Source organism: Psammomys obesus, unplaced genomic scaffold, assembly GCF_907164565.1.
Source record: "Psammomys obesus unplaced genomic scaffold, mPsaObe1.curated_primary_1811, whole genome shotgun sequence".
Classification (NCBI taxonomy): domain Eukaryota; kingdom Metazoa; phylum Chordata; class Mammalia; order Rodentia; family Muridae; genus Psammomys; species Psammomys obesus.
In genome coordinates this window covers 2,690,648-2,706,729 of record NW_026591711.1, presented here as the reverse complement: position 1 = coordinate 2,706,729, position 16,082 = coordinate 2,690,648, and the positions used below count along the sequence as shown (strand labels likewise).

Here is a 16,082-nt window from a genome sequence, read left to right as displayed (position 1 = left end):
GGGTCCTGGGCTTCATAAAAGGAACAAAGGTGAACATGAGGCCTCATAACTCTCTGTTTCCTGACTGTGGGTGCAACACAATCAGCTGTCTCAGCTGCTGCCACCACGGTTTCCCCTACCACAAAAGAGCCTGGGAAGACAGCCCAGTCTATAAAGCGTTTGTCGTGCAAGCATAAGGCCCTGTGTCTGATCCTCAGGATCCACATAAAAAGCAGGTGATATTGGCCTGCATCTGCAATCCCAGACAGGAGGACTACTGGGGCCAGCCAGTCCAACCTACCTGATAGACCGCAGATAGCAGTGAGAGACAGATTCCTAATATACAAGCCAGACAGCCCAAGGTTGACCTCTGGCCTCTACACACATGCGCATGTACCCACACACACGAACCAGCGCACACACACAACTGGAAAGAAGCTGGCCATGGTGGCTCACTCCTAGTGCATCTTGAGCTACACAGTGCATCTCTACCAGAGATACACAGACTTTTTTTTACTTTTAAGATTTATTTATTTACTACGTATATAATGTTCTGCCTGCATGTACACCTGTGGGCCAGAAGAGGGCACCAGATCTCACTACAGATGATTATGAGCCACCATGTGGTTTCCGGGAATTGAACTCAGGACCTCCAGAAGGACAGCCAGTGCTCTTAACCTCTGAGCCATCTCTCCAGCCCTTGTACACAGACTTTTTTTCTTGGCCATTCTCCCTTAAATGTTATAACTATTACCATGGCACTTACATGGCATTTAGCATTATAAGTCTTCTAGAGTATATGGGAGAGTATTGAAGGCTGGACATGGAAAGGGAGAAGCAGAAGGATCAGGAGATTCAAGTCCTGGTCTTGGCTGCATAATGAGTTCAAAGCCAGCCTGGAATCCTGACTTAAAAGGGTGACTAAATAAAGTCCGTACATATCTGGAAAAACTGGGCAGGTTACATGCAAATACTACACCATTTTATACAATAGGCTTGAGCATCCTGAGATGCTCTGGTATTATCCGAGAGGGATAACTTCTTCGAACTAATCCCCCGAGGGTAGCAAAAGACAACTGAATTAGCCCTACCCTAGATGGCAGCCTGGAAAACTGGGCTTTGGAGTCCTGTAAGTCTAGGATGCAGTCAGGAAAAGGAAGTCTGGCTTGAGTTGTATGGGAAACAAACAAACAAAAAAAAATCAAAACAACAACAACAACAAAACAGCTCTAAAAGGCAACAAACAGGTCAGGCTGAAACTAATAGCAGACACTTTTCCTGGGTCCCTAGTCAAAGCTGGGATTGTCCAGGGATGAGTCGGCTGAGAGAAAACCAGGCAAGCAGAGTGTAAAGAGATGCTCAGGCCAAGGGAGGGAGGCAGAACAGGAAGAGTTCTGGCTCTGGGAGCCCGTGTTTCAGACACATGAATGGGTGGCAGCATGTACCTGCTGCGGCCTAGTCACAGAACCAGAAAGATCATGCCAAGAGCGCAACTAGAGTGGGGACAGGGAATGTCTGCCTTCCTCTAGCCCCCTTCTGAGATGTCACCAGTTTCCAGTTACTTCCTGGACCAATCTGTAATGAGGCAGAATTCATGGGTTGCTAACCTTCAGCTTTTCAGCCCAGACTGTCCCTAAATGAAGAAGTAGTGACTTACCCCTTTCTGTTGCTCTGGAAACATCTTCGGCTCAGGACACAATCAACCTGAAAAATAAGTTATCAATGCTGGTGACATCAAACATTCATTCTAGAGTCCCCCCTATTCCCCAGACTCTTCAACTTGTGAAACTGAATCTTTCATTCACAACTTCCCAGTCCCCTCCCTCCAGCCCTGTAAGAACAGCAGATGATTCAGATGTGCGATATGTGGTCAAGACAGACAGAGGGTCTGTCTCCACCTTAGACGAGGGTGGAGCTCACGTGTGGCTGCCTAAAAGACATTCCTACCCCGGGTCCTGTGAATGTGGCTTTATTTGGAAAGACAATTAAGAGTGCACAGGTGAGCTGGAGAGATGGCTCAGAAGGAGGGAGGGGGGTAGAGAGAGAGAGAGCAAGCACCCTGTTCTGCTTCATTTCTCTAACAGGGCAGAACTGTGGGGCTTTTTGTGTAGTTCCACTCTGAGGGAGGGCTGACATGCTCACTGCATGTAGCTGAGGAGTTAAATTACACTTGCCAAGGCCTTGAAAGGAAGAAAAGTATCATTCCAACTCAAGCCCATCTGTTTCCCAACTCCAGTGCCTGACCCTGGCTCCACAATGATGTGATAGAGATAAATGGGTCAGAGGTCAGGCCTTCATCCCAGCATGACCTTCACTCACCCACACATTAAGTACGGATAGGATAGGTTCGTACCTAACCTTAGAGTGGAAAGGGCCTTTTTAAGACACAGGGAGAAAAGAGTGGGTGTTATTGTTAAAGAACAAGTCTCTCTTTTATTGGCTGATTTATAGAGATACGGGTGACAGCTTAGTCAGAAAGATGCTCGCAAGCATGAGGTCCTCAGGCTGATCCATAGCACTAATATAAAAAGCCAGGTAGGATGGCATGCATTGACAGTCCCAGCTCTGGGAAGGGAAAAACAGTCAGAGCCCCTGTGGAGCAGAGAAAGGGGAGAGGGGTAGGAGAAAGAGGGAGGCAAGAGGGAAACTATGAATGATAAACCTCCAACAAACCCTTGACCATAACTCCCTTGTGGATGTGGGGCCAGGTCCCAAGAGCTGGGCCTGAGGCTAGGGACAAAGGGGCATAAACACACTGTTCCACTGTTGCCCTCGATGTCTCCCCATCTTGCCCCGACACCGTCTCCTCCAACATGCACCATCCACTCTTCAACAACACTGTTGTAGTCATCATGAATCGACTCCCAGGAGACAACTGTATCGGTCATTATAATTCTGCCGCAGCAAGGTCATTGCTGAGATCTTAAGCAGCTACCAAAGCCCCATGTGATCAGAGCCCAGCTCCAAGTCTATGTGTTTTCTAAAGTGCTAGATCTTCAGGAGATGGGAATTAGTTCAAGGTAACAGTCATTGGAAGCACCGAGACCCCAGTCCTTCCTCTCCCTACACTTCCAGCTTGATTCAGTGTCACATGCCCCAAAAGCCACAGGATGGTCAACCATGGACCTACAGCTCTGAAAACATAGACCAAAACAAACTTCACCTACATGTAAGGTTGCCAGCAATGATTTAAAAAACTGAACAACAAAACCATTTTATTAAAAAAAAAAAAAAAGTTATATTAATGAATATCCAAAAAAAAAAAGCATGTAGCAGGAAGGTCCCTGTGGGACAGGATCTTTATAATGGGTTGGCTAAAAAAACATCCTGGGTCAGTCCCAAGGTTATCTAAGAAAGTAAGGGGGCTGCTTCCATGGCATCAGAGGGCTTCGATGGCTTGACGTCCTCAGAAACTTCTCACTCTCAAAATGAAACTTCCTTACCCCCACACCCAGCTGTTGAGAAGCACTTCCTCCAGAGAGCACCCGGAAAGGAAAGCTGTGCTGTGCCTACGCTGGACCCAACCAGCTCACTGCCCAGCAGAGGAAAGGCTGTTCACGCTGCAGTTAACACTGTGGCACTGTGCTAGGAAATGCCTCTAACACTGAGGGCTCCTAAGCTATGAATGCTAGAACGCACAGGCAATGGGTGCTAGCAGCAGAGCTGGCGTTTGACAACCTAGGAAAGTGCAAAATCAGCAGGAAGACTGAGAAGCCAGTAATTAATACAGGCACAAGAGAATTTAAATCTGTGGTTTGTCTAGGGGAAAAAAAAAAAAGAACAAGACATCTGGAAAGATGGTTCAGCAATCAGGAGCACCTGCTGCTCCTGTAAAGGACACGGGTTCGATTCCCAGCACCCATGCCTGGTAGCTCACAACCATCTTTTGGGATTGTAAACTCCAATTCCACAGGTCAGACGCCCTCTTCCGGGCCCTGCAGACACTGATGCACACACAGACAACCAGGCACACACACATCCAAATGAATAAAAATAAATTTACCAAAAGGTTAAATAGACAAGTCAAATAATGAAAACTGTTTATGACGTGTGTGTCAAAAGATGAACACATCAGTTCGTGAAATGCTCTAATGAGACTACGCCCAACAATATTTCTGTCAAAAGGTGAGCAACAGTTTTCAACAATCAACCCATAAAACTAAAACCAAAAGACACTTAAATACAATTTACAGAACGCCTTTGATCTCATACTAGGCTCAACAGACTGATCAAACCAGAACGCCATCCCCTACCCAGTGCCAAGCAGTCAATGAACTTTGGAATGGACACCAATGACTCACAAGCCTCTTTACGCAAGATGAGCAAGCCCATTCTGTTTTCACCAGCGAGGAAGCGATCAGTCTACCACTGCCTGTTCCTCGTTCCCACCTCTTGCAACACGTTTCTTCCTTCAGCCCTTCCTCGGGGTTTGCCAGTTTACCCTCTCAGCTCATCAGGGCTCATCATCTGGCTGTACGTGTGTATGGTGCCAGGAATTGAACTCAGCATCCTACAAGTGCCAGGCAGGTGTTCCACTAACCGAGCAATGGCTCATCCCTCATCTACTCTTTAAGTAATATACCCCCTACTTAATAATAATAATAATAATAAAATATTTTTGAAAATATAATTCACACACACAGATTTCCGCTTCTGAGTATACACTTAATTTTATTATTTTTTTCTTTTATGCATATGGGTGTTTTGCCTGCATGTATGTCTACACACTACATGCCTGCCTGCCTGCCGCCCTGAGAGGTCGGAAGAGGGTGGTGGATCCCACGGAACTGGAGTTACAGACACTTGTGCTCCATGATGTGGGTGCTGGGAATCAAAACCAGGTCTTCCGGAAGAGCAGCCAGTGCTCTTAACCAGTGGTCCATCGCTCCAGGCTCTGGTTATGTACTTTTAAATAAACTGAAAGTAGGCTGGGTGGTGGTGGCTCACACCTTTAATCCCAGCACTCAGGGAGGCAGAGGCAGGTGGATCGCTGTGAGTTCAGGGCCAGCCTGGTCTACAACGCCAGTCCAGGACAGCCAGGGTTACACAGAGAAACCCTGTCTTGAAAAACCAAAATAATTTAAAAAAAAAAAAAAAAAAAAACCTGTAAGTAGGATCTCAAGGAGATATTCATACACACGTTCATAGCAGAATTATTCACAAGGCTAAAAAGCAATTAAAGTGTCCATGGATGCATGAACCAATACGCAAAATGCTACCACATAGATGAGCCTTACAGACAGCAAGCTAATTGAAACACTGGCTCACAAAAGACGATTCCACCTGTATGAGGCTGTGTGTGTGCAATGTACGTGTGAGTACGTATGTACATGTGGGTGCACATGTGTGCAAGCGGGGGCAGAGGTCGACGTGGGGCTCCTCGATTCCCCTGTCATACTGGCCAGACAGACTGGCCAGACAGAATGCGCCAGAGCTCCTCTTGTCTTTGGCCCCCGACCCTGCAAGGGTGTTACAACCACGTGTCACCACACCGCACTTATTACGTGGGAGGTGGCGATCCAAACTCAGGTCCCCAAGTGTGCGCGGCCAGCACTTCAGCAGCTGAGCCACTGCCCACCCCCTCCTGTGCCGCTGGGCTCGGAACCTGGTCAAAAGATACAGGAAGTAGGCGGGGCCGGGGAGCGAGGCGGAAATGGCACCCTCTAGTTCTGCAGACGGGGTTTCGGTTCTGCCAGACAGAAAAAGAGCTGGAGGGGCGTGGCACACGAGGTAACTTCACCACCCACGACAGAGCTGGGTGTGCACGAGGACGAGGAGTTTCACGTGCACCAGATACCACGGCTGTCCCTTTTAAGTTAAAGATCTGGTGCTGGAGAGACAGGTCAGTGGATAAGAGCACTGGTGGCTCGTCCTGATTCCCAGCACCCGCAGGGTGGCTCACCACGTTCTGGAACACCAGTTCCATGAGCTCTGACACCCGCCTCTGGTCTCTTCCGGCCCCAAGCACCCACAGGGGCTCAAAGACATACATGCAGGCAAAAATCCACAGACGTAAAAACTTTTAAGAAACTCAAAGTAAAGATCTGACCATAATATCCACTACTGACAAGAATCATTAGAAATGCAGGTTCAATACTATTAGTAGGAATAGGAGTTATGTCATCAACACGAAAAATGATGAGGCCCAAGCTGGGTGTGGCTACGTACACCTGTTATTCCAGTAGAGGTCTGAGGCAGGAGGATCATGAGTTCAAGAAGGGTCTGCGCTACAGAATGAGACCATGTCTCAAAGCATTCTAAAAAGACAATTGAAACTTGTATTTCGAAAGTATGTATAAATTGTGTACGTTCTTTAACTGAATAAACTGACCTCAGAAAACTCAATGCGAATAGCTCACGGCAATTTGTACAGAGCACATGCACACCAACCAATATCCCCAGTGTGGTTTCCCTGAAACAGTACGTCCTAGCACCGGGGAGGCTAGGACAGGTAGACTGATGCAAGCTCAAGGCCAACCCTGTCTCAAAAAACAATAAAAGACAAAATAAAGCCAGGCCATGGTGGTGCACGCCTTTAATCCCAGCACTCAAGAGGCAGAGGCAGGCAGAGCTCTGTGAGGGCAGCCTGGTCTACAGAGCAAGTTCCAGGACAGCCAAGGGTACACAGGAAAACCCTGTCTTGAAAAACGAAAATAAATAAATAAATTTTATAAATAAATAAATAAATAAATAGGCAAATAGCAAGGCATGGTGGCACTGACCTTTAATCCCCGCACTGAGGAGGCAGAAGCAGGCAGATCTCTGAGTTCAAAGCCAGTCTAGTCTACATAGTTCCAGGCCGACTAGGGGTACACAGTGAGACTCTTCTAGAAAAAAAAAAAAAAAAAATGGGGCTGGAGAAATGGCTCAATGATGGTTTGATTCCATGGTGGCAAACAAATCGTCTGTAACTCTAGTGCCAGGGGCTCCAATGCCCTCTTCTGACCTGTGTGCTCCAGGGAGGCTCAGAGTGCACATTCAGGCACGCAGGCAAAACACGCATACACATAAAATAAATAAGTCTTTCAAAATTAAAATACAGGGACGAGAAGGATGGCTCAACACGTAAACGTGCTCACCGCCAAGCATGACAACCTAAATTCAATCCCCTGGACCAACACGGCGTGAAAGCCAACTCTCCTCAAGTAATCCTATGACCAAAACATACACAGTGTTATGGCACACACAAAAACATACACACAAATGGAATCATTTTCAAAACATAAGTAAACGTCCATAATCAAATTAGGGAAAAATGAATTACAGTACAGTTACATAACAGACCGCCTCATAACCGTTATAAATGATGATATTAATGAACATTTAATATGTGGTACCTTTGCCTGCAATCGCAGCACAAGGAAAACTGAGGCAGAAACATCTGAATTTGAGGCCAGCTTGGGCTACAGGAGTTCTAGACCAGCCAGGCCAATGTATGAGACCCTGTCCCAAAATAAAAGGCAGGGGAAGTAAGGCTCAAGACGGTCCAGTGGTACAGCATTTGCCTAACATGAATGAAAGGCCCCAGGCTCTATTGCTATAACCACAAGAGAAAGAGAGAATAGGAGAATATAGAACAATGTTTGGACCTACCAGGCAGCACTTAGTGACTTTTTCAAGGTATATGTTTGTTTCTTATTTCCTTAAAACTGGATCTTATGTGACCAAGTTATCACTTCTGGGCAGAGGGCTACCAACTCAAGCACATCCCCAGAGCTATATTGTTACTTTTAAAATGTTACACTCAGGAGAGGTAAGAGGATCTCTCAAGGTCAGCCTGGGGTACAGAGTCAACTACCATCACTACCACCTTCCCTCCAAAACCATCTAAGAAAGGAGCTGGGCAGCACGGCATGTGCCCTTAATCCCAGCACTTCGGAGGCGATCTCTGTGAAATTGAGGCCAGCTTGTTCTACAGAGTGAGTTCCAGGGCAGCCAAGGCTACACAGAGAAACCCTGCCTCACAAAAACAAACGAGCTTGTCAATTGTAAACACACAAATACAAAGAACTAAGTCAGCGTCACTTTTCTGCGCTCCCCGGCTTTGTCTAATTTAAAGTTTTAAATTACCGCTGACTTCTTACACTCATGTGCTCAAGAACACTAGATATTTCATAGTTTCCTGAGGAGCAGTTTTCTCTCTGTTGTCTCCGCCCTCTGCACTGGACACCTCCTCTGCTGAAGAGTTTAAGTTAGCCTGGGTAAAGTTAGCCTGAGTATAACTCCATTTTGAAATAAAGATCTTGACTGGGAGCTGAATTCAGGTACCAGGAAATATCACAGAATGTGCACCTGGCAGAAAACAAAGTTAACTCTCCTAGCAACAGCCTCCAGGAAATATAACAGAATAAATGTTTCATAGAAAATAGAGACAAACTCCCTGGCAATAATCAATGGGAATCAGGTGGGAGAATTCTCCCCAATGTTTCAGATATAGTTTAGAAGAATAGCCATTGTGATTATATGCCTTAGCCATTGTGATTATGTGCCTCAGAAAAGGTCACCCCTCCCTGCTACACTGCACCCAATTCTGTAACGCCAAGACTTGTGCCCCCCCTGCCTGCTGCCATGGAAACCCCCTGTTCACAGACTTTTCCTTTAAAAACCCTGTTCACTCAGAGCTTGAGGTCCCACTTCTCTACTGCTGCGTCGGTGAGACTTGGGTCCCAAGTTCAATCACTCTTGTAATAAAACTCTCTAGCTATTGCATTGAGTCGTCACCTGGTGGTCTCTGAGGGTCCCAGGAACCTGGCATTACACTGTGACCACACAAGCACTCTCCCACACAGGTGGGGGCTCTGAGGAGGAGGGACCTGTCTGGAGCTGCTTTACCTTAATGCTTACTTTTGTTGCAACATCAAGGATGAGTGCTGGACTCCAGAGAAGGCAGCCCACAGCCTGGGCTGTCTCTGGTACCACCCAGTGGATAATGATAGCTCCCGCCCTGCGTTTGAACCAGGAAACCCTGGAACACCACTTGGAAGCACTTAGGGAACAAAAGGCTGGGAGGTGATTAAAGAAAACTGCAAAGGTAAGGACAGCCCATCTAAAGGGCTCAGAGGCCAACTGTGAAAAGGACGCAGAGGAAAGGTATTAAAGCTGTCCGAAAGCAGTGCTGAGTCAGGAGTTTACCAGTGTGTGGTTCCAGGTCCAACACAGGGACTTTCCCACGCTAAACTGGCGATCTACAGTTTAGTCTGAGCCACTGCTCTATTGCTGTGAACAGACACCATGCCAAGGCCACTTACAAAAAAAGCACTGGCAGGGTATGGTGGTTGTAGTGGTGGCCCATGCCTTTAATTCCAGCACTTGGCAGACGCGGGAGGATCTCTGAGTTCGAGGCCAGCCTGATCTACAGAGTGAGTTCAGGACAGCCAGGACTACACAGAAAAACCCTGTCTCAAAAGCACTAACTGGGGGCTTGCTTACAGTTTCAGTTAGTCCTCAGTCATCAAGGCAGAAAGCATGGTGGCAGGCAGGCAGGGTGCAGTAGCTTACAGCTTACATCTAGTCAGCAAGATGGCGGCAGAGAGAGCAAGAGGCCTGACAGGGGTTTTTGAAACCTCAAAGCTCATCCCCAACGACACACCTCCTCCAACAAGGTCACATATCCTAATCTTTCCTAAACAGCTCACTGACTTGGAACCAAATACTCACATATGTGAACCTATGGGGACCACTTTTATTCAAACCGCCACAAACTTTGAAAGGTTATTTGTATGAAAAAAAAAAAAATGAACAAAAGTACTAATGCTCCAATCTCTACAACACGTGCTAGAGGTTAAATTTATGGTGCTAAACATGAACAAATTTAGGGTTTTAAGCTAGGGAACAACAACAAAAAAAATTTACTTCACAATTATTTTGACAATGTTCTAGTTGGAACTGGGTGCAGCTATACAGGCTGAGGGTTGGGCCTCTGAGAGGGAGAGGAAGGCAGGAAGGCAGGCAGGCTGGCTGGCTGGCTGGCTGGCTGGCTGGCTGACTGGCTGGCTAGGAAGAGCACAGAAAAGCCAGGGCAGTCACCAGAGCGGGTGTGCAGGCAATGAGGATGCTCCAAGAATGGTGACATCCTCACTCAGAAACAGAACCCCACCCACCTCCCAGATCGAAAGTACCACATCCCCCTTCCCAGTGCTAGCCTGGCTCCCTCTGTTATGATCTGTTTGAGCTACACTTGTTTGTTTCTGTTTTAGAACAGCCCGTAAGGGCAGCCGTGATAGCGCATGCCTGTAACCCCCACTCTTCAGGAGGCTGAGGCAGAAGGACGATGCCTGCCCCAAGCTGGCCTGGGCTACTGAGTGAGACCCAATCTCAAAAATAAGAAAGTAAATAAAAAGCAGGGTAACTGACTGAAAGTGGGGTGTGTGGAGTTCTCTAGCGCCCTTCCACACCAAGGGTCTCACTTAAGGCACATGCAAGCTTAACATTTGGAGGTAGAGGGGGATCAGGAGCTTCATAATAAGCCCCAGGCAAGCATCGACTGCGTGAGACTCTGATAGATAGATAGATAGATAGATAGATAGATAGATAGATAGATGGATGAAAGAAATAAATAAATAAATAAATGAAAGAAATAAAAAATAAACTAAAAGTAGAAAAAAACCAACATACTCTCAGAACTAACAGACACAACCCTTAAAACTTAAAAGAAAATCTCTCAGCACTCGGATGATGGGAGGGTCAGGAGTTCAAAGTCCGCCTCAGCTACATGAGACACTGTTGCAACAGCCCTTCCTTGCCCCACAAAAAGAAAGTTAAAGGAAATTTAAATGAGTAGAAACCATCCTATGTTCATGGCTCAGAGCACAGACGAAAGGCTGCCCGTCTGCTGATGGACGCTCTCACTAATCCCAAGTGACTTCTTTCTTCAAATGACTTTCTGAGCTGAGTGTGGTGGCTGACACCCATAATCCTAGCACTACATTTATAATCCCAGCATTTAAGTGTCTGAGGCAGGCTGACTGCTGTAAGTTTGAGGCCAGTCACAGCTATATACTGAGTTCCAGGCCAGCCTAGATTACCCCATATTAAAAAATAAAAATAAAAAATCTTTTTACTTGCTGACAAGAGACCAGATCTAGTACAGTCAAAACAACCCTGAAAATGATCTAGGTGGGAGGCTCCTACTTCCTGATTCCCAGACTAACTACAGAGCCACAGCCCTATTAACAGCGGTACAGGCACACGAACAAATGGAGTAGGTACATGGATCAAACAAGCAGGACACAGAGCCCCTAAGTAAGCCTATACTTGTGCTCAAAGGATCGTTGACAGGTACACTGGCTGCTTTTCTCAACTTGACACAAGCCAGAGTCATCTTAGATGAAGGCTCGAGTGAGAAAATGCCTCCAGCAGACTGGCCCGTGGGCAAGGCTGTAGGGCAGTTTCTTGATTAATGATTGAGGCGGAAGGGATGGCACCATCTCTGGGCAAATGGTCCTGGGTTCTACAAGAAAGCAGGTTGTGCACGCCACGGGAGAAGCCAGGAAGCAGCACCTCTCCATGGCCTCTGCTTCAGGTTTCTGCCCTGTAGTGCTTTGGGCAATGCAAAAGAATGTCACCTTCTGCCATGTATTAAACTCAACTCCAAAAGTCTAGGAATGAAGTTCAGTGTCAGAGTGCTTGCCTGGCAAGCAAAAGATCCAGGGGTTAATCCCCAGTGTGCTAAAATTTTAAACCTATTAGGAAAAAAATAAAAAATGAGTGAGTTCCCATGGCAAAGCATTTCCAGGAAAGCCTGTTACAGAATGGATGCAGTGTCCCCTTATTGGTCAGAGAGATGTTCTCCTGAGGTACGCCCAAGGCCAGGGGTCAGAGTGTAGACTTTACATGAGGGTATAAGGAATTTCGACTCAGGGTGGCCTTTTTTTTTTTCTTTTCTTCGGTGTTTTGGGCAACGGCCTAGCTACCATTACCAGTTTCCGGAATGCTCAAGGCCCTCCATTCAAGCCTACAGTTGGCTGATCAGAACAGTCAACGCACTAGGTTGTCGGTCAAGACACAGACACTGGATGAATCAGGTAAATTCACTTTACCTTCTGAATGGCTTACAGTCTTACACACACCGCCTCGTGTGCAGTGTCCCCTGAGCTGGCAGGAACGGTTGTGAAACACTGCAAACAGCTTCCACACCAAAAGTAAAAACAGGAACCTCTTACAAGACCTAAGGCCACAACTTTGTAAGGGGTTTCAGGATCGAAGCAAGATTCCTAGAAACTCTGTAATCCCTTCCTTCCCTGATCCCATGCGCCATCCGGCACCAGGAGTCCCCTCGGCGCCTGCCACAGCCCCTCCTGCCTTCTGGGCCACCAGCCACCTGTCCCCTGCACGGACAGCTGACCAAATCTGACCATTTCCTAAGTCTACAACGCCCTCCACCGTCTATGCCCCTCACCCCTGTGGCACACACTTTAAATAGTTTCAGTTTTAAAAGACTAACTGTGTTTTTAACGATGCAATTACCTTTTAAAGTACCGTACACTTGTGTGTGGACACGTGCGGGCACCCCGGTACACACACGAAGGACAGCTTCCAGAAGTGGGCTCTTTCCTGGAGATTTAACGCAGGAGGTCCAGGCTTGAAGCAGGCACCTCAGCCCACCAAGATGTCTCCATCTGAGAAGCCCCTGATTTTATTTATCTCTCTCTCTCTCTCTCTCTCTCTCTCTCTCTCACACACACACACACACACACACACACACACACACACATACACTGATTTTGTTGCAAATGTGACCTAAATGTGTCCTCCGGATGCCTCACTACTAGCAAGCTATGCCCAACTTGAATATAAACCTGCATTTGACAAATGTTAGGAGGGAATATGAGTCAAAAGAGAGAATCAAGCCAGGCAGGATGGCGCACACCTATGATCCCGGCGCTCAGGGAGACAGAGGTAGGCAGATCTCTGTGAGTTCAAGGCCAGCCTGGTCTACAGAGTGAGTTCCAGGATAGCCAAGGCTACACAGGGCAACCCTGTCTCAAAAAAAACAAAAAGACAAAAAGAGAGGAAGGGAGGGGAGAGAGAGAGAGAAAGAGAGGGATGAGAGAGAGAACCAGCCATTAACCTTTTACAGTATTTTGGGGAAAAGGCAGATTGCAAGCCTGTGAGGTCATCTAAATGACCCTGGGCATCTTGAGCCTGTTGTGACCTACAGGCATGGGAGAGCCACCACAAAATGTGAGAGCTGGGCTGGGCTGCACTGCGATGCCAAGGCAGGGAGGCATCCGCAGCTTCAACTCTCAGCCAGATTAAATGCATCTTCTGAAGCCACTGTATTTGACACTTTTTAAGGTACCAAAAGACAAACAAACAGAAAGAGAGACAGGAAAAAAAAAAAAAAAACTTTCCTATTTTGAGACAGGATCTCATCCATCTCATCCATAACTTAAACTGGCCTGAAACTCTCCCCAGGAGAGCCTTAGTGATCCTTCTACCTCAGAGTCTCGAGTGCTAGGAGTACAGGTTTGGGCCACCACACCCGATTTAGAACAAGCTAACCCAAATGGCACTCAGGATCGTAACTCTCGGGATTTTTAATTAAACTGTGTGTAGTTATTGTGTGTTCGAGCATGTGAGTATGTGTGGATAGGCAGGTGCCACAGTGCGTGTGTGGAGGTCAAAGGACAGCCTGCAGGAGTAGGATCCTGTATCCTGTAGGCATTGACCTCTGGTTACCTGCGTGGCTACAGGTACCTTTAACTGGAAATCTCTCTGGCCAAATAACTCAGTTTTTCAGAGACCACAGCAAGATGGGAAAGGGAAAACATACATTAAATGTTTTATTATTAGTTTTTGTATTAAACTATTTTATAAAGCTAAAAGACTCAATTAAATTAAAATTAATCAAAAGGGCTTTCCTTTAGCCAAGCCTGGTGGTCCAAGCCTTTAATTATAGCCACCGGGAAACAAGAGGAAGACAGACTGTCAAGGCTCAAAGCCAGCCTAAGCTTTGTCTCAACATCCTATCTCAAAATGAAAAATGAAAAAAAGTAAGGGGAACCAAGCAAAAGAGATGGATCAGTTGTTAAGAGTATTACTCTTCCAGAGGATCCAAAAGTTCAATTCCCAGCACCCACTCTCAGGCAGCTCCAGTAACTCTTAAAGGAATCTAATCAGGCCTGCATCACATGCACAAACCTACACACAGATACTACACACATATGCATAATTAAAAAACAAAAAAAATATATAAGCTGGGTGGTGGTGGTGGTGCACTCATTTAATCCCAGCACTTGGGAGGCAGAGGCAGAGGCAGAGGCAGAGGCAGAGGCAGAGGCAGAGGCAGAGGCAGAGGCAGAGGCAGAGGCAGAAGCCAGCCTAGTATACAGAGCAAGTTCCAGGACAGCCAGAGCTATCCTCTCAAACTAGCCGGGTGTGGTGGCGCATGCCTGTAATCCCAGCACTCTGGGAGGCAGAGGCAGGTGGATCTCTGTGAGTTCGAGGCCAGCCTAGTCTACAAATGAAGTCCAGGACAGCCAAGGCAACACAGAGAAACCCTCTCTCAAACAAAACAAAAAGCAGGGGGCTGGAGAGATGGCTCGGAGGGTAAGAATACTGGCTGTTCTTCCAAAGGTCCTAAGCTCAAGTCCCACCAACCACAGAGTGGCTCATTACCATCTATAGTAAGATCTAATAAATCCGGAAGGAAGGGAGGGAGGGAGGGAGGAAGGAAGAGAAAGGAGGGAGGGAGGGAGGGAGGGAGGGAGGGAGGAAGGAAGGAAGGAAGGAAGGAAGGAAGGAAGGAAGGAAGGAAGGAGCAGCAGCAAGTCAGTGATGGCACGCTTCTTTAATCCCAGCAGAGGCAGAGGTAGGGGACAGCCAATGCTACCTAGAGAAACCCTGTCTCAGGAGCAGGGCGGAAATTCAGCTGAGCACTGTGCAGTGCTCAGTGAGGTGCAGCTAGGCAGAACCCAGAATGACTACACGTGCACCCTTATGTCAGAGAACTACACTTCATGTCGGTGGATGGGCTGCTCTTCCCATTCCCTGCATCATGGATGTCTCCCTGGCTCCACCTTTACAGTTGCTTCTTCTTTCAAACTACAGGGTTTACCACAAATGTCTGTGCTTTACACAGTCGTGTCCTTACTAGTGGGCATTTCGGGTATCTCTCAGCTTTGTAGGCTATTTGTTTTGTTCTCTTTTAGTTTCTTTGAGACAGGCCTTCTCTCCGTAACAAGAGCCCTGGCTTCCTGCAGACTCTCCAACTCTCAGAGATCCACCTGCTTCTGCCTCCCCGAATGCTGGGTTACAAGCGTGTGTCACCGCACCCGGCTGCTTTGTAGGTTATAAACACGGATGAATGGGGGTGTGGCTCAATGGCAGAGCACCATTGCACAAGGCATTGGTTAAAACTCAACTGCCTCTAAAAAAACAAAACCAAAACTCAAGCAAAAAACAGGGCTGCAGTGAACATCCCTCGGGGCAGCTCTGTGCCCTGCTGGCTTCTGAAGCCTTCTCTCTTAGGCATGGTGATTCTGGTCCAGGTTACATAGCGGCTGGTGAGATGGCTCAGTGGTTAAAAACACTTGAGCTCTAGACTGCTGACACTGCCCTCTGAGATGGCCTGTCTGAGGGGCACTGTGTCATCCGCTTTAGCACAGAGCGCTGAGCCCTGTGTCCCAGCAGAGGCATTCCTTGAGAATGATGGCCCCACCCCCACCCCACCCTACCCCGCTCTGGTCTTATTTATCTTCAGGGACAGGCTCCCTAGGGGCCAGAAGTCCTTCAGGTAGACTGGCCAATATTCCTTGGATCTAAGATGGCTGCCAGAGTGACCACCAGGCAACCTCTCATTTCTTTTCTCTCTCTCTCTCTTTTTTTTTTTTTTTTTTTTTTTTTGGTTTCTCCATGCATGCAACCCTGGCTGTCCTGAAACTCACTCTGTGTAAACCAGGCTAGCTATGAACTCACAGAGATCCACCTGCCGCTGCTGGGATTAGAGGGATGTGCCACCACAGCCCGGCTCTTTCCTGTCTTTCTAACTCTGTACTTGATAAATGACACACAGTGCTACAGCAGCTGACAACTGCCATGACAGCAACTGCAAAAAAGGAAGGAAGGAAGGAAGGAAGGAAGGAAGGAAGGAAGGAAGGAAG

At 47.3% G+C, this 16,082-nt stretch overlaps 1 protein-coding gene across 3 annotated transcripts in view; it reads right to left on the bottom strand.

Moving 5' to 3' along the window:
- Snx10 (sorting nexin 10) overlaps positions 1-16,082 on the bottom strand; it is a 62,913-nt gene that overhangs the window by 25,230 nt on the left and 21,601 nt on the right. For all 3 annotated transcript variants that reach the window (XM_055611829.1, XM_055611831.1, XM_055611830.1), the window contains exon 2: positions 1,637-1,683. In XM_055611829.1, coding sequence (XP_055467804.1) covers positions 1,637-1,660 — 24 coding nt within the window. In that variant the 5' untranslated portion in view covers positions 1,661-1,683. The remainder of the gene's footprint in view (positions 1-1,636; positions 1,684-16,082) is intronic.